This window comes from Dryas octopetala, chromosome 3 (genome assembly GCF_963921425.1).
Source record: "Dryas octopetala chromosome 3, drDryOcto1.1, whole genome shotgun sequence".
In the NCBI taxonomy this organism is placed as follows: domain Eukaryota; kingdom Viridiplantae; phylum Streptophyta; class Magnoliopsida; order Rosales; family Rosaceae; genus Dryas; species Dryas octopetala.
Window position 1 is genome coordinate 12288246 of NC_141368.1, and position 19330 is coordinate 12307575.

Here is a 19330-nt window from a genome sequence, read left to right on the forward strand (position 1 = left end):
TCTAGATGAAATAAAGAAATTTTTTTTTAAATAAAATACCAAACGACCCCTAAAAGAACAATGAAATTTCTTAGTGCGTGAAAACGATTTTATTGCAATGAACAAGAGCTACATGCTCTCTGTCCTTCAATTATTGGAGTCATTACACCTCAGGATAACAGCAAAAACAGAAAACTAACATCTCAAAACTATTAAAGCTTACACCATCGATCAGTTCATCACCAGTTGAGCTATCATGTGGTACTGCTTTAATGCACCATTTGAACATTTATATATGCTCTCTATTTATGAAGACAGAGCTTACGGCCTGATATGATTGCCCTAATGGATACAGTGAGGGAGACAACCAGGACAACAAATCCGAGTATAGTTGCACTACCTGTCCAAAGATCCTTGAAGTAAACTTGTCTCAGGGTTGCCACATGACGGTTCCAAAAGTTCTCATAGTGCTTGTTAAGCTGTTTGCAGACAGGAACATAGCAGGATTTATCCTCCATAATGTGCTCACAGAGGCTATTAATCAGCTTCACCACAGCTTTGTTGCTACCCAGCATGTTAATGATGACTTTGTTCTTAACCAAGAAATTCACATCTTCCACAGTGTCTACGAGTTCATCCATCAGCAGAAAGTAATTGCAGATATAAGCCTCGTCCGGGTACAGAAACTGCTCCAAGGCCATGACGTTCCGAATAATGCATTCTGTCTCGTCCTTGACACAGAATTGTGTAAGCCTCAAGTACATGTTTCTAAAACATGCCAAGGTTAACTTATCATCATCTACTTTTATGACAAAGCCTTCATGATCTTCTTCTTTTTTTGGAGAAGCTGCATGATCTTGTTTTTTTTTTTGGCGAAGCTGCATGATCTTCTTTAAGTGGCCTAAACTTCACCCCTGCTGCCCTCAGCTGTTCTACATCATATATATTTATAATACTGTTATCTTGCCAGGTCATTTCTTCTTGGGGACACAGAAAATGTCTTACCAGATCAGTGAAATGTTTCGGTTTTACTCCATTCTTGACGGATTTTCCCTTACTGTAACATCTAAAGAAGTCACAGGTAAGCTTCTGAAAGGGATGATCATCGGGTTTGAAAATGTCTATAGAATGATCTTGGGAAGGCTCACGATTGGTACGGATGTGTCCTTCGATAGAACGGACACTGGAAGGAGGTGATGACGCATAGTCATATAGGTCTTGAAGAAGAGAAAAAGGAAGCTGATTTTCAAACAGCATCAAATCCTGCTCTATAGCTTTCCTCAGCCATGGCGATCTTAATATGTAATCATTCTCATGATTCTCTGTTTCTGAGTTCACCAAAAAGAGCTCAATGATGAAGCAGGCATCAACGACAATTATGTCTACGGGGTCGATTTTTTCGTCAAGCTCAATGGTCCCTGCATAACAACGAAGAATGTTGTGTTGACGAGGCTTGATGAAGTGTTTTAGTGCTTCCTTGCTCTTAAAACAACGCGCACAAAAATTCTGACAGTAGATTTTCTTATGTGCTTCCATGTCCTTGAGTTCTGGTTTGCCGTGGTGGAAAGGTCCTATTGAAAGTAGCTGAGGAGTGTATGCTGCTTCATTTACTTTTCGGAGTTTGCTGGGAACCCTGTAGATACACCACTTGTCAGGCTGGTCCAAGACATGTACCCTCGGGGTATGGCCTTCTTGTTCACTTTCACTTTTCTGATCCGCTGTCTGTGAATTCAGCTTTTGCCTGGTATCAATGAAACAGTACCAAAGGAAGTACAAAAATATTTAGCTGTAACAATGTTTTTGTTTAGAAGAAGTAATTTTACAATTGCTGCTAAGTATGTTTCTAGCAGAGAATTCACCTTTGTTTTGTACGTTCATCCATAACATTAGAGGGACCAAAAGTATTTTTCTATCTAAATTTTACGCACCAAAAAGGTTGCTAGGTGACATTAATGTATCTTAGTTGTTTCAAATAAACGAGGTTAATTAGTTATTGATTTAATGATATTTTTTAATGTTAGAGAGGTTCCAAGTTTGAATCCTTCATTTTCATATTAAAATAAATTTATAAAATAGGTTTTGAAGAGTGTGGTTGTTGGTACCGAGAGATTTTTCAGTGCGACTGATACACCGCCACGTGGTGTAATCAATTTAACGTGTCATAATATGGATGAATGTTATTAATATTATATCCTAGAAGAGATAAATATACCGTCCAACAATACCCTTACACGTTGAATTGATTACACTACGTGGCGATGTATCGATTACACATTAAAAATTCTCATTGGTACCCACCCAATTGCTTCCCCTTAAAATTTTCCCCTAAAAAATTTCAAATTTTCCCTTAATAAAAAAAAAAATTTAAGAGTGTGGCTGTTGGTACCCACCCAAATGCTAGAGACCTCTCTCTCTCTCTCTCTCTCTCTCTCTCTCTCTCTCTCTCTCTCTCTCTCAGACTCACACTCTCTCTGTGTCTCTTTGAGTTCGTTGCTGAAGATATTTTGATGTAATTGTAGTAGTGTATATCAACATTCCATAAGTATTTAAACTGACTTTTATTTTGATATAATTGTAGGTTATAAATAGTGATCACCTACAAGTTAAGCGTTTGAATGCTCAACACTTAAAAGTGCACATGCAATGCAAGTTGATTTTTTTTTTTTGGGTGTGTTGACCTGTTTTATGAAGGAACCCTCTCATTTATATTAATTACTGCCCCGAACATAAATATAATAAATTGATTCATCAAATGTATACCATTGTTTTTCCTTAGTTCAAATGCATACCATTTGTTTGATAGATTGAGTTGTTTTCTATCGACAAAACTCTTTCATTTTTCATAATAAGTACGCATTTTCAACTCTAATAGACTATTTATATTTCTTAAAAGATAATTCAAAACAACTTTGATTTAGATGGTTGATTTCATATTTAAGGGAACTTTCTTTAAGAGATTTCTCAAATAATATTATTTAAGGGATTCCTCATGGGACACACTCTAAATTGTATTTCAATGATCCATACAGTCTATTTTTAAGTTAAAAAATCATCTCTAAACAATGTTAGACAAATTAGAAATCATTAAGATATTTAATTTGGATGAAATAAATAGACGAATATGATGTTTTTGACAAACACTTGAAATGATGACCATTTCATCAAATTATTAAATGGTTTTCAATTTATCTAATTTTTTGTAGGAAAGATCCTTAAATGAATGTCTAAAAGTAAACGATTCAAATGGTTGAAATACAATGTGGAGTAGACCCCACGAAAAATCTCTTAAACTAGTTAATTTACTTAAGAAATCCGGCCATTAACATAAGCTTAAGCTTCTAGTCTATATCATATATCTTTTTTTATAAGACATATTTATATTATATTTGACATATATATATATATATGATGAATATTATATTTTAAAATAATTATGTAATATATAATTATTATATGTGAATTTATGAAATAATTATATGAAAATTTAGGTTAAATACCAAGTGGGAATGTTATTTTCCAAAAATACAGTATTTAAGAAAAAAAAAATTCATATTAGGTACAAAAAATTTTGGTCGATCAGTAGAACAAGGTTTTTTGTTTAACCTAAAAATTAATACCTAACTAATTAAAACAGCATAAAATTTTAATGGTTAAAATGATAAAAACAATGTAATTTGGTATTTAAAATCAATTTACCTACTCTTCAATCCCTTACACCTTCGCTTCGTCAAGCAATACAATTTGGGTAAACTTGTCTTGTAACCTTCACTCTGCTTCCTCAAGCAATACAATTTGGGTAAAGTTGTCTTGTAACCTTCACTCCAGCTGCGCCTGATGAGAATCCAACAATTAATGGGATAAATATAAAATTAAAAGATGTAAGTTAGCATATGCATGTCTATACTCTATATGCAACTTACCATGCATTAAATTTTTATCAAGCGACTTTTTTTTTGGCCAAGAATATCAAGCGACTTTAAACATGAAAAGTTTCTTAATAAATCATTGACTAGTAAGTGTTTAAGTACTCATATACACACACACAATAGTTCTCATTTCCAATCGTGTTCGAAAAGGATATGACATTCATTCCAATGACAAGACCCTTAATATTGTTTTTATGTAATCTTCACTAATTCGAGTTGATTACTTTAAAGTGTAGTATGATTTTAGAACTTAGATTTTAAACTCTAGGATATATGTTAATCCTAAGTCCTAGGATTGTCCAATGCGGGAATAAAAAATAAAAAAGGTAAGAACTAAAAAACGATCTTGTGGTGTACACAAAAATTGATGAGAAATGTTGGATTTGATGGCGTGTCTAAACGCTGGACTAGGGAAAGCCACTAAAAGCCCCAATTTTTTACACGCATTTGTAATCCTTAGACCTTTCAATTTTTACACGCATTAGCCAGCCTTCTCAGCATTTTTTTTTTTTTTTTTTTTAGAAAACCATTCTCAGTATTTTCAAACACTGTACTGAGAATTATAAATTCACATTCCTAAAATGAGCATGGATATGACATTACCAAATCCCAAAGAACCCAGTTAACAAAACACATATATATGGCCTAAAGGTGACAAATCTAAGGATTATATATATACATATATATACATATGTATATATATATGATTACAAAATCTACATTATAGTTCAATGATTTTTCTAAATCTTCATTGCAAAAGGTAGATAAATCGAATACCATTTAACCATTCAATTAAATAGTGATCATATATGTGGTAGTCTATTTATATTGTCACAGTTAAATGACTTTAACATTTTTCGGTTAGTCTATCTATTTTTTTTTTTTTTAAGATGATCATTATATCTAGACTTTAAATATGGTTATCAAACAAATGCGAAGCAATTGTTACATGGAATCCGTTTAAATAAGAAAATTAAGTAAGGCATTCATTGTCCTATTTATACACACAACAATATATGTTCAAGCACATACCTAATTCAATATGCATGAGTATGACACCATATGTTCTTTTTGGCGAGGCTCAGGCGCACCCCATAATATGGTTTTATGATATGAATAGTTTATTTTTAGATGTCATTCAAAGGCTGTTCTTGTGAATATTAGCCAAATAAAAAACCACTTAGTCATAATTGATAGAAAATCAACGAACACTTTATTTTTTGATAAACACTAAAATTTTTATGATTATAATCAAATAGCTAAACATTTTTTATTGACAAAAAGTTTTTTTTCAGATATCAATTGTTTCCTCAAAAAACTTTTTGAGGTAAGATGAGCATAATATGGTAAGTATTATATTAAATTACATATAGTTGTGTGCTTAAACCATTTTTTTTTCTCTAGTTTCCAGAATGACTTGGTAAAAATGTAAAATAGAAAAATTATTTTGTGTGATTGTAATACTACGTGATATGTTGACATGGTGTTATGAAACTACAAAAATTATAACACGTGTTCAATGATTAAAGTAAATGTTTAAAAATTAGATATTAATAATTAGGGTTTTTTTTTTTTCAAATTTGGTACCTAAACTATAACATGTATCCCAACTTGATACCTGAACTTTTATTTGACCCAATTGGGTACCTAAACTTTTATTTTGTGTCTAATAAGTACCCAATTCAATTTACATCCAATATGTTAACATAAGCCAAAGGTAAGAATTAATGTCCAAAATCATCCCATCCCCCATCCTTGCCTTCTGCCACCCCGCCATCACCAGCAGTCGACGTACTCCTCCCTCTCTCTTCTTTCTCCCCTTCCTTCTCTTTCTCCCTCTTCCTAATCTTCCCTGCTGAGAAAGAGGGGTAAGTGGACTTCCTCCCCAACCTAGCCCTAGCCTTGCCACACCTAGCCCCATCCCCCCCGGCCAGCCAAGACCCACCCCACACTCGAGCCTCACTAGGACCACATCCCCACTCCAATTGGCAACGATCCCCCTCCCCCGTGCCAGCGATGCCCCCCCACCCCTCCCCCACACCTGAGCCTCAGCTCCTAATCGGAGAGAGAGAGAGAGAGAGAGAGAGAGAGAGAGAGAGGAGAGATATATAGGGAAAGAGAGAAAGGGAGAGATGAGAGAGGGAAGGAGAGAAAGGAAGGCTTGGCCGGAGTTGGCATCAGGGATGGGGTTGGCGTCCGGGAAGAGATGGTGTGTGGGGGCAGAGGAAACTGTAGAGTAGAAAGAATAAATTTTGGACATTTTTACCCTTGGATTATGTTAACAGATTGGATGAAAATTGGATAGGGTACTTATTAGACACAAAATAAAAATTTAGGTACCTAATTTGATCAAATAAAAGTTCAGGTATCAAGTTGGAACATTGGTTAAAATTTAGGTACAAAATTTGAAAAAAAAAACCCTAATAATTATAAAAGTCCTATAATTAGTGTGGATTAATGACATTACATTAACATATATACTGGGTAGAGTTACAATCACATACCTGACAGTGGGAGACATGAGAGAATGGTCGGGGTCCTGTTCTGGATCCGACTTTGGACAATTTCCCTCCTCAGTCTCGTCAATCGTCGAAACACTTTGGTTACTTTCCCCTCTTCTTTTTCTGTCCATTGATCCTTTCTTTCCCTGTAAGTGCAATGTAACCCCATATTTCATGAGAAATAGCTTTTGATAAATAACACAAAATTGAAAGGCAAGATGGTACCTGTGTCTGGAAACTACAAGTTCAATCTCAATATCTTGATTTCAAATGGGGTTAATTACTAATAAGAAGAATACCATAAATCTTATTTATATATCCAAACCCTTTCTATATAATTTTTTATGACTGTGAGTGAATGTAACCGACCCGGGGAGAGCAATCCCTATTTCCAATACAGGAACATGAAAATTACTGGATAGATGCGGCCGTTCCCTGTTGACATATGGCATACAGAAGATCGAGTATGTATATATCATACTCGCAACAATCCAATTAGCTCTGTGGTAGTTTTTGTTTAAATGGTAACTAACATTGATTAGTGTAGTATTTGGTTCTTAATAATAAATAAGCAATTACGAAATTGAAGCGGGTATAAATCATCACTTCAAGTTTTTCTTTTAAAGAATTAATATAATATAAATAGTATATATATGAAGTTTCAATTAAGCCATAATGAGATATTACTTTTGCAATTCACTTTGCATCGATCGTAGCGTAATAATCAAAGCAGGGAGGAGTGGGCATCATGCAGGCAGAGCTTTGGGCTTCGCATCATGGGTTAAAAACTTAAAACTTGCTTATAAGCTGGGCATTAGCAACTTGAAGGTGGAGGTGGATTCTGGAACTCGGGTGGGTTTTGTATTTTTTTTTTTTCTTTTTAAGAGAAAACTGATTTTAGGGGTAAATTTGAAAGTTTTCGAGAAGAAATATAGATGTTGGATATTGTAAATAGATTTTAGAGTATAAAATAAAATTTTCCTTTTAGATATCGACCACCGTAGTCATTGCACCTATGGTGGTCATGGTCAAATTTGACCATCAAACATAAAGGGCGGCGTCCATGACTTCCTAGCTATGCCGCCCTTATGTGCTATATGTATATTTATCTTGTAGCATACATTGAATCTTATGTTAAGTCGTATTAAATTCTATACTACATATTTGCATGCATTATGTGAATGAATGATCTAAGACCGTTACAATGTCAAAAAATAAAAATAAAATAATTCCGAACTGATTTCCAAAAATTAATTTTGCATCTGATGGAGGACCATCTATCTTCAACTGACTCTGTCAGCTAGCTAGCTCCATCGGATATATTTTTATTTTTTCTCATTTCCTATCTCAGCCAAAGAAAAGAACCTTCTTTGTTGTCAGACAAGAAAATTAAGAAAAAAAGAGAGAGAGAGAGAAGAAGAAGAGGCTGCAAATTGAATATATAATTAACTTGGGACTGACTTATACCCAAAAATGAAGCTGTATTAAGACAAAAATGAGTGAAGAAAAGAACCTGCAAGTTTATGGTCTGGTGGGAGGTCTGGAGTCGAGTCCAATTGACCATGCACACTACCACACACACTCGCGCGTTCTTTTATAGTTTTATTGACTTGGACACAGAGATGTTTAAAGGAAGACTTGGTTTGGATAACGAGATAAAAAATGTTAAAGTTTTATATGGAACTTATCAACTTAGAGAAAAACTTAGGAGCCCAAAACTTTTGATGAGAAAAATTTTTCTACAATAAGAATATGATTGATTTGATATTTTAATTTAATAACATAATTATATTTTTATTTTTATATTTTATCACATAAAAAATTTTTTATTTTTAAAACATAAATTATCTCTTATGATAAATTAACCCCTATAATTATTATAGGTAAGTTTGTCTTCTCAACTTAAACTTTGGACTCCAATTTCACCAAGTACTTGCTGTGGTATATAGGTCATCGTGGACCTACACTTTTGATCGGCCAATTTTCAATAAGTTAAGTTTTATCTTATTAAAGTACTTCAGCTTTGGAATCCCATCCCACCAAAGCAAAAAAAGTACTTTTTTTTCTTGTAATCTTTTGATAATTGCAAAAGAAGGTTACACTTTTTCTGCCCCCGAAATAAAAAAAGTAAATGTGGGGCATTTTTTTAAACAGGTGTCCTCCACTTACACTTTTGGTTGGCTCTACATTGACATAATTGAGTATGCCTATTTTGTCGTTTTGCATAAAACTTAGATTTCTCACATCATCAAATCATCAATAAATTTTGCCTTGGTTGCAAACTAAAGTAGATCATTTCATTAAGGATTTGAATTCTCTGCTAATTTTTATGTGGTCTCATTCTAATCAATAAAAATTACACATTTTACATTATAGACTCATAATCAAAATTATTCATATTTTAAATCACTATTTAAAGATTATCTCTGTAAAAAATCAATCAAATTAAAAATTATTTAATTATATAACTATTATAAAATTAACTAAAGTAAAAATTGACTCAAATCTAAAAGATGATGTTTGTAATTTGGCCTATTATGTAAAAAAAAAAAAAAACAATAGTAAATTAGAGATTCCTCTCATATTTCTCTCATTAAAACCTCTAATTTAACTAGTTGCCAACTCACTCACCTATCATATATATATATATATATATAGGTTTTTGCACCAATGGTCCACTAACTCTTCCCAAAATTTGAATTTGGTCTACAAACTAAATTTTTTGTACCAAAATCGTCCACGAAATATCAATTGTATTCTATTTTGGTCCAAACCATCAACTTCGTTATATTTTGTGTCTATTTTAGAGAGTAAATCGTCCACCCACTTCAACTTACCTTCCTCAACCTCTTCTCTCTAAGAAAATCTCAAACTTTATAATTATTACTAACTCTACATCAAATATAATTAAATAAATTCAATTCTACGAACATGTGTTCGGGGAAAATCTATGTTTTCTAGAGAGAATTGGAGAAGATAAGTTGAAGTGGGTGGACAATTTTATCCCCAAAAATTGACATAAACTATAACAGGGTTGATGGTTTGGACAAAAATAGGATACACATGATATTCCATAGACAATTTTGATACAAAATTTAGTTCATGGACCAAACTGAAATTTTAAAAGGATTAGTGAACCAATGGTGCAATTAACCATATATATATGTGTGTGTGTGTGTGTGTCCAAGTTAGCATTTTTTATAATCTCTTTTATGCCCTCAACCAAATGTCAAACGTTTTTTCATTGATTGACTTTTTTATTTAAGATCTGTTGATTTTAGGTACTAAATTTCAATAGTTTTTTAGTTTAGATACTAAAATTTAATAGCATTTTAGATTAGTTATTAGTTGAAAAGTCAAATATAATAATATAGTAAATGGTACTATAATTCACAAATATTACATCACATGCACGCCACTAAAATAAAAAAAATATGGTCAATCACAAATAAATCAATAAAAAAATATTAGGTTTGTATTTGACTGCTACGCCGCAAAACGGCTTAGGATTTAGCTCATGGGTTTTGGGCAGAAATCTGGAACCCTAATTTTAAACCCTAAACCTCATTTATATACCCTACACTCCATTTCTATATTCTACATCACATTTATATATCCTAACTAAATTAAGGGTAACGTTGTAATTTTATACTCACAAGTACAATTAAACTACATATTAAACTACATATATTAGCCAACTTCCAAGACAATATAAAAGCCTTAAGGACAAAAATGTCAAATGGAAAAGCCTAAAACGTACAAAGGGGCCAACATGTTTGTGACCTAATCTTAAAAACTACATTTAAATTTGGTAATCCAATTGAAATATTATATGGACTTTATGCTATTCTAAAAAATTATTAGAATTTAGTATTTAATCTTAATTTTCTATTTTAATTAATTGTTGTTTTTAATTTTTAAATTTTGGTGCTTTTAATGCTAATGATTCATTGTTCTTTCATTCTTTGTGCCGTTGTCAAACAAACTTTAAGGAGTAATTTAGGCATAGTGAAGGTGCCATAATTATAGTAGTTTAATGAATTCCTGTAATATAAGGATTTTTTGGAGTGAGAAATTTAAGAAAAAAATTAATTACATAATGACACAATTTGTAAATAGTCGGAAATTGATAGAATATTGTTATTCAATGTGGAGCAAAATTTTGAATAAGGGCTTTGGCTAGTTATTAAAAAAATAATGGTGTTAGGAAAAAAAAATTAGTGGGTCAATAATCAAATGACTCAAAAAACAATTACCATGTATTAGTATTACTTCATTGTTCATACCTTTCAGCTAGATTTTTAGTCCAATAAGATAAGGTGGCGGGCCTCCCCTTGCTTTGACCGGAGGGACAAGTGAGGAGAGAGAGAGAGAGAGAGAGTAATAACATAACAAAATTTAGGCTCAATCTTATTTCACTGCTTAGAAATAAAATTGTGTTAATTTATTATTTGAATTAAAAATTTATTGTAATATATCACTTTTGATTAATTTTGTCTAAATTTTTGTTAAAAATAAGAGTGTTTTGGTCTTTTTTCAGTTACTATTATTAGAAAAAATGATTTTTTTTTATACTTTATCTGCTTTAACATATTAAAAAATTGACTTGAAAAAACTAAAACACCTTTAGTTTTTAATAAAATTTTAGACAAAATGAGCAAGAGGTGGTACATTACAACAAATTTTTAATTTAGGTGATAAATTGACACAATTTTTTTTTTAGGTGGTGAAGTGAAATTGAATTCAAAATTCAGGTAAATAAAGTATAATAAAGCCTATATATAAATATAATAATAAATTAATAATGGTAAAAATCTAAATAATAAAATAATATTTATATTTATCAGAAATTAAGATAGGATAACTACATGGTTAGTGTTTTACACAAGGTACTGTAGCTATGAATATATACACTAAAGTTTGAAATTGTCATTGTAAATTAATCTTTTGCATATCTGAAGTCTAGAGGCAATTATTAGGTAAGTAATACAATTAGCAAGTAGCTTTTTCTACCAACCAGGTGTAGGAACTAAGAACCACTCAATAGACTTGCTTAGGTATATGTGAAGTAAGCTTGCTTATGTCATCTTGCTTATGTGTAGAAACGGATTGAATAAGGACCAAGTGTAGGGACGGATTAAGATGCCCCTTTATTTTGAGAAAAGGAAATTAAGATGGGTATCTGCCTATAAATACACACAATTCCGCAGCCAACCGCCCTCATCCTTACAACGAAATACTCACTTTGATACACATACACCATGTTCATACCATAATATCAGAAAAAGAAAGCAGAGAAACTCGCTTGCCTTTTCTTTTCTTTGTAAAAAAGAAGGTGGGTGTTGTTATTCAGATCTAAATTTTTTATCAATAACTCCAATAATTTAATGATATGTTAATTTCTAATTTTAATTTAATGTAAATTAATTATTAAGAACAAATATTTAATTTATAAATTTTAAAATAATTAACTTAAAGTATACCCAACACCTCTATACCCAATCAGTCATACCCAACTAGTGGTGAAACTTGGTGCATGACGGTAACCGAGAATTCTGCTAAAAAAAAATTTAATATATATTATATAGAAGTCCAACTCATTAAAAAGGTAAAATTAAGGAAAATAGAAGTAAAATTATGAGCCCAATACAATCAATAATCACTTTTCATTAGCCCATTAGCCCATTAGCCCAATACCTTCATGATCTTCATGGTTTTTTTTTTTTTTTTTTTTTTTCTTTTCAAGTTCCTATATAAATATTATGTGTATTTTATTTATTAGGAAAAAAATTGTCTAGAGATTTAGCCAACCCAAATTTGAAATCTTGGTTCCGCCGCTATAACCAACACTTTTATATACCCAACATTTCCGCCTATCTCTCTAACATTCTCTACACACCTCTCCTCTTTAACATTTAAAAAACTGAAGTTACAAAATATTATGAATCTTACTATTTAAGGAAGTTGGAAAAAAAGCTCTGGGATGAATAATATGATAAAAAGTGATTAGACAAGTTTGTAATTGTACTGCATAAATTTCAAGGAAGCCGACCAAGAGAAATGTTAAGATCACTTTCATATATAATGAATGATGACCAACACTTCCAACAATATTGACTCTGGCCAATGACATTAAAATAAATCAGCATTGCCAGCTAGTAACATTGTAACAAGCATATATTGATAAGTATTGTTCATTGTAGCCTGCTCTATTCACCGAAAAAAACAAAACTAGCATTGATCAGCAGTGCGGTACGTATTTGGTTCTTAATCGTACGTACAAAAAAAATTAACAATTTGAAGCATGTATAAATCAACATTAAGAGCTTCATTTTAAATTAAATAATAAAAAAATGAAAAAGACAAGAAAAGAGCGGCAAATTAAATAAATGAATAACTTGGGAATTGGGACTTGGGACTGACTTTATAAATAAATAAATACCTTCTTCCTGCTCCACCTTCTCCTTCCCTTTCCCCTAACCCTAAAACATGAGTTTTATTAACCTCTTTAGAAGAAAGTAAATTATTTTCTCTGCAAAATAATATGTTTGTCAAATGAAAATTGCAGGAAACAAGTATTACCCAATTTTTCAATTGATATTCTAAATTGTCCTAAATCAATGAAAAGTAATTGTACTGAAAATTTCTATTGAACTTAGATCCCGGCCTTTTGGTGGTGCTGTGTTGATTTTTCGCATTTAAAAACTACACGATTCTTATCCATGTTTCAATTCTCTCAATTGGATTCTGACCAATTGGTGAGATGTGGAACACCCCACAAGTTAGTTGCGATTGAAGGTGGGCAAGTCATCACAGTTTCAGTACTCTTTGTTTTTCTCTTTTTCCTTTTTTCAAGTATGCCCTTTTTAGTAATTTAATAAAAAGATATAACTAAAATGTTTTTTCTGGGGGGGGGGGAATAAGACTGTTGGGGGAATAACATTACTTAAAAGAAAAATAGTCACGTGAGCCAAAATTATTTAAGGCATGACATAAGCATAAATGACTGTAGGCTGTTTCAAGTTTAGATGTTGGCTATTTGGGCACGACACAAGCACATGACAAGTAGTCAAGTACAACACAATTAATAGATGCGCCAGTGTGAGTACAATACGAAACACGAAAAGGTCCAATTTTAATGATTGGAATGACCTGTTTAACACATCTACCTCGATCTAATATTTTCCAATGAAAGCTTAAGCGTTCTATCCTTTGATAATGAGGATAGATATCCACACAAGGAATTTAAGGGTGGTGTTAAAATAAAGAGTACTATGTAATCTCTTCTCTATGTCCAAGGAATTAATAGTAGTTTAATGGGCCAATTAACTTCTATTTTAAAAGGATGAGAGTATGAATTCATATGTGCTCAAAATATAATCCATTTCATTATGGTTGCAAGTATAAAATGCATTAGTTCACACTTGACATAAAATTACTATATAGTAGATTATAGGTACAATTAATAACTTATTAACTAAGGCCTCGTTTGGAAGACTAGATTAGGAAAAACTGTCTCAATTAAAATTGGTAACAATCTTGTTCGATGTTTGGTGATGTTAAGAAGCAACCCTACAAGATTGCAATTTTGGACGACAATTCAAAATAGAGACATTCTACCGGCCATACACTCAATGGACCCTATATATATATATATATATATATATGTATATATAGACATACTATCTAAGAGTGAGAAACTACACCCGACTACATCTAGATAAACCCTTAGAAGGATCTAATGGTCAGAACACTGTCCACATTGGGTGCAGTGTTTGCACCATAGGCAAATCCTCCAAAATAACACGGGCTAACGAACCCTCGATAAGAAATGGGTTTGCAATGTATGTAGGGAAAAAAGTTCAAGGGGTTAGGGAAGAAAATTGAGTACATCTAAAAGACCCTTATTGTATGTAAGCCCATTACCATTGAAGTCCCAAAATAAGGAAAAGCACATACAAGAGAAAAGTCCACTCAAACGGTTTCAACCCAACACACATTCATACTTACCCAACACCATTCGAAACAAACGAAAAAATAAACATATGCTTTATAATCAGTCAGGTGCAGGAGGAGCAGGAGAAGAGGCTGCGCCCAGTCCACTCTGGTACCTCTCAAGGCCTTCTCTGTTGCCTCACTCTACGTCGGCGCTGCTATCCATTGAAAGCATTGCAATTTGCTTCAAGTTGTATCAAGTTGTGTAAAGTTGGTATGGATGTCCATTTGGAAGTCATAGTGTGTGACAAAGCAGCTGGTTGCAAAATTTGAATACATTTCTTTCTGGTATGTTAGACTTAGGCATAGTGTAAGTGTAACAGAGTCACTCATAATATAGCATCTTTCCAGAAACTGTTTCATGTTTTCATCTATGATATTTCTAGATGAAATAAAGAAAACTTTTTTTGAATAGAATACCAAACGACCCCTAAAAGAACAATGAAATTTCTTACTGCGTGAAAACAATTTTATTGCAATGAACAAGAGCTACATGCTCTATGTCCTTCAATTATTAGAGTCATTACACCTTAGAATAACAACAATAACAGAAAACTAACATCTCAAAACTAATAAAGCTTACACCATCAGTTCATCATCATGGATCAGTGCACCATTTGAACATTTCTGCTGTCTATTTTTGAATACAGAGCTTACGGCCTGATATGATTGTCCTAATGGATACAGTGAGGGAGACAACGAGGACAACAAATCCGAGTATAGTTGCACTACCTGTCCAAAGATCCTTGAAGTAAACTTGTCTCAGGGTTGCCACATGACGGTTCCAAAAGTTCTGATAGTGCTTATTAAGCTGATCACAGACATTAACATAGCAGGATTGATCCTCCATAATATTCTCACAGAGGCTATTAATCAGCTTCGCCACAGCTTTGTTGCTGCCCAGCATGTTAATGATAACTTTGCTCTCAACCAAGAAATTCACATCTTCCACAGTGTCCACCAGTTCATCCATCAGCAGGAAGTAATTGCAGATAGAAGCCTCGTTCGGGTAGAGAAACTGCTCCAAGGCCATGACGTTCCGCATAATGCATTCTGTCTCGTCCTTGACACAGAATGGCGTAAGCCTCAAGTATATGTTTCTAAAACATGCCAAGGTTAACTTATGATCATCATCTACTTTTATGAAAAAGCCCGCATATTGATCTTCTTCTTTTTTTTTGGCGAAGCAGCATGATCTTGTTTTTTTTCTTGGCGAAGCTGCATGATCTTCGTTATTAAGTGGCCTAAACTTCACCCCTGCTGCCCTCAGCTGTTTTACAACATATATATTTTTGATAGGGGTATTAGTACTCATATCTAACTTATCTTTCCACTCCATTTTTCCTTCTGGTCCTTCTGGTTCTGGACATAGAAAATATCTTACCAAATCAGTGAAATGTTTCGGTTTTACTCCTTGCTTGATGGGTTTTCCCGTCCACTGATTTTTAAAGAATGTAAAGGAAAGCTTATGAAAGGGATGATCATTAATAAAAGGTTCGGCGGCTTTGGAATTGAAAATGTGTATAGAATGATCTTGCGAAGGCTCACGATCGGTACTGCTGTGTCTACCGGCCTGACAACGGGAGCAAGGAAAGCAATGCTGGAAGCATGGCAACCAGCAGGAATGCTGCTCATCATGATTGGTACTCCTCTGTCTATGGACCTGTCCTTGTACTTGGTTTTTGCTTGGTTTGGCAAAGTCGTATAGCCCTTGAAGAAGAGAATAAGGAAGCTGATTTTCAAACAGCATCAGATCCTGCTCTATAGCTTTCCTCAGCCATGGCGATCTTAATATGTAATCATTCTCAAGATTCTTATGATTCTCATGATTCTCTGTTTCTGAGTTCACCAAAAAGAGCTCAATGATGAAGCAGGCATCAACGACAATTATGTCTACGAGGTTGATTTTGTTGTCAAGCTCAATGGTCCCTGCATAACAACAAAGAATGTTTTCTTGATGAACCTCGATGAAGTGTTTTAGTTTATCCTTGCTCTTCCCACAACGCACAGAAAAATTCTCATAGTAGATTTTCTTATGTGTTTCCATGTCCTCGAGTTCTGGTTTGCCGTGGTGGAAAGGTCCTATTGAAAGTAGCTGAGGAGTGTAGGCGGCTTCATTTACTTTGCGGAGTTTGCTGGGAACCCTGTAGATACACCACTTGTCAAGCTGCAGGCCTTCTTGTTCACTCTCACTTTTGTGATCCGTTGTCTGTGAATTCAGCTTTCGCCTGGTGTCAATGAAACTACAATCAGTACCAAAGGAAGTACAAAAATATTTAGCTGTAACAATGTTTTTGTTTAGTAGAACTGTAGAAGTAATTTCGCAATTGCTGCTAAGTATGTTTCTAGCAGAGAATTCACCTTTGTTTTGTTCATCCATAATATTAGAGGGATCTAAAAGTTTTTTTGGAAGAATGCTAGATATTTTCTCTTCTCCTGCCTCAAATGTACTTTCATAATTAGAAACATTTATTTTTTAGGTTACCCTTTAAAGGTAATTTATGTAAAAAATTAACCAAATTGAATATCATTTAGTTATTTAATTGTTTTCATATAAAAAGATGGTGAATATTGTAACTAGAGAAAAATTTATAAACAAGACACATAATTTGATGGTTGTTTCATTTCAGGACATTAATTTTGCTTTGTGTTAATGAAGGACACATAATTTCATTTTGTGTCAATTAAGGACTATTTTTTTTTTTCAATTTTTATCTTAATTTTGGCCCGACGTTGGACCCATCAAACTCCACCAAATTCAGAAAAATTATACTGGGTTTAAAGATATTCATCTCTTCTTTACAACCATATAAAAATCACCCAAATCGGATCTCTATAACTCCAGATAATCGGCCCCAAAGTAGGGTACCCGAAACTGTCCGATTTTCCAAATTTTTTCTCAGATGTCCGATTAGATAGTTTCAGATACCTTACTTTTGAGCCAATTATCTGGAGTTGTAGATGTCTGATTTGAGTAATCTTTATATGGTTGTAAAGAGGAGATGTATAGCTTTAAACCAAGTATAAGTTTGCTACATTAGGTGGAGTTTTGATGGATCCAATGTCTAGCCAAAGTTGAGATAAAAAAGGATCCTTAATTGACATAAAATAAAAGCATGTGTCCTTCATTAACACGAATTAAAATTAATATCCTGAAATGAAACAACTATTAAAGTATGTGTCTTTTAGTTATCTAACTGTATATCTTTTATGGTGTCATGAATTCACTCCTTATACATAATTATTTATGATTTTAACATGTAAGTAGATGACATAATATGTGTATATGCTACTAACCATGCATTGAATAATTTTTATCAAACAATACATGGTAAAATGAAAGTCATATTTGTTTGAAAAACAATACATGCCTGGCAGTGGGAGACGTGGGGGTAGACGTGGGGGGATGGGGGTGGTCGACCATCTTGTCAGTCATCGACTTCTTCATCGTTTTCTTTCTCTGTGTAAGTGCAATGCAACCTATACATCATGAGAAATAGCTTTCGATAGGTAACACAAAATTCAAATTAATGACCATCTCTAGCTAATTACAGCATTTGGTTTATAAAATGCAAAATAAATCAGCATTGCCTGGTAACAAGCATGTATTGTTCAGTGTTGTTCCCTTGTAGCCTGCGCGCGCTATTCACCCAAAAAACAAATTTAGAATTGATCAGTGAGGTATTTGGTTTTTAATCGTACATACAAAAGAAATTAACAATCTGAAACATGTATAAATCAGCATTCAGAGATTCTTTTTTTAATAAAATAAAACTTTATTTCTTATAAATTATAGATGAAGACGGGGGTGTTTTAAAATTTATAAAAAAATCTTTTTTAATCATAATAAGTTATAAGAAAATTATTTTAATTTATAATAAAGTCCTTTTAATTTATAAAAAAATCTTTTTAATTCATAATAAAGTATTTCCCCAATATCTATATAAGAGATAATTAGGCTTAAGTCCTTTCGAAAAACAGTTTTTAGATGGAGACCGGGAGTATTTTAAAATTTATAAAATTTTTTTTTAATTCATAATAATTTATAAAAAAAATCTTTTTAATTCATAATAAAGTCCTTTTAATTTATAAGAAAATTTTTTTAATTCATAATAAAATCATTCTCCAATTTAAAGGGTATTTCCTCTCCTAGAGTGTAGAGTGAGTTTTGTAGAGGCTGCATGTTAGGTTTTAACTCTGAGATTTTGGGCCAAAATCTCAGAACCTAACATAAAGCCGTCAAAGAAGAAAAATAAAAAGACTTAATTAAAAACCCTAAATTACTACCGATCTTAATCTAAAAAAAATTCATAAAATGAACTAAACTCTAAGTTTCCCTATATAATTATATATATTATTTGTGTATATTATGTGACATACATTGAATCGGCCATTGAATCTTATATAAGTCGTTCTAAATTCTTATATTTCTGCATGCATTATCTGACATGATTGATCTAAAACCGTTACAATGTCCAAAGAAAAAGTTCCTAGCTAACTGATTTCCAAAAATTAAGTTTGCATCTGATGGAGGACCATCTACCTTCAACTGATTCTGTTAGCTAGCTCCATCGGTATATTTTTCTTTTTTCTCATTTCCTATCTCAGCCGAAGGAAAAAAAACTTTCTTTGTTTTCAGACTAGAAAATTAAGAAAAAAAACAGAGAGAGAGAGAGAGAAAAGAAGAAGAAGAAGAAGAAGAGGCTGCAAATTGAATATATAATTAACTTGGCCGGGACTGACTTCATACTCAAAAATGAAAATTTATGAAGCAAAATTTAGCAAAAATGAGTGAAGAAAAGAACCTGCAAGTTTATGATCTGGCGGGAGGTTCTGGAATCTGGAGTGGAGTCCAGTCGAGCACACACACTACCACACTCGTCCTATTATTGACTTGGATACAGAGATGTTTATAACTTTATAGGAAGA

At 32.8% G+C, this 19330-nt stretch overlaps 2 protein-coding genes across 3 annotated transcripts; both read right to left on the bottom strand.

Annotated features, from left to right (window-relative positions):
- Positions 1–72: 72 nt before the first annotated feature.
- Positions 73–8010, bottom strand: LOC147290970 (UPF0481 protein At3g47200-like). Its single transcript, XM_086237962.1, has 5 exons — positions 7920–8010; positions 6410–6552; positions 3676–3810; positions 822–1720; positions 73–763 (listed from the first exon to the last, which is right to left on the bottom strand). Exons 1-5 carry the CDS (start codon positions 7968–7970, stop codon positions 282–284), a joined length of 1710 nt encoding a protein of 569 aa, XP_086094088.1. The 5' UTR covers positions 7971–8010; the 3' UTR covers positions 73–281.
- Positions 8011–14848: 6838 nt separating this feature from the next.
- Positions 14849–19321, bottom strand: LOC147290971 (UPF0481 protein At3g47200-like). 2 transcript variants are annotated; one of them, XM_086237960.1, is made up of 4 exons: positions 19207–19288; positions 17993–18043; positions 17773–17881; positions 14849–16629 (listed from the first exon to the last, which is right to left on the bottom strand). In XM_086237960.1, exons 3-4 carry the CDS (start codon positions 17847–17849, stop codon positions 15036–15038), a joined length of 1671 nt encoding a protein of 556 aa, XP_086094086.1. In that variant the 5' UTR covers positions 17850–17881; positions 17993–18043; positions 19207–19288; the 3' UTR covers positions 14849–15035. The 2 variants fall into 2 exon arrangements, with proteins under 2 accessions (XP_086094086.1, XP_086094087.1); XM_086237961.1 differs by lacking the exon at positions 17993–18043 and having other exon boundaries at positions 19207–19321.
- Positions 19322–19330: the final 9 nt, after the last annotated feature.

Excerpts from the sequence above, each read along its gene's own strand:
- LOC147290970 (XM_086237962.1), bottom strand. The coding sequence starts at position 7,970 with ATGGTCAATTGGACTCGACTCCAGACCTCCCACCAGACCATAAACTTG. Across the intron at positions 6,553-7,919 it reads ACCAGACCATAAACTTGCAG|GGAAAGAAAGGATCAATGGA; the intron begins GTTCTTTTCTTC and ends TTGCACTTACAG. Across the intron at positions 3,811-6,409 it reads CTCATGTCTCCCACTGTCAG|GCGCAGCTGGAGTGAAGGTT; the intron begins GTATGTGATTGT and ends GATTCTCATCAG.
- LOC147290971 (XM_086237961.1), bottom strand. The coding sequence starts at position 17,849 with ATGAAGAAGTCGATGACTGACAAGATGGTCGACCACCCCCATCCCCCC. Across the intron at positions 16,630-17,772 it reads CCCACGTCTCCCACTGCCAG|GCGAAAGCTGAATTCACAGA; the intron begins GCATGTATTGTT and ends CATTGACACCAG.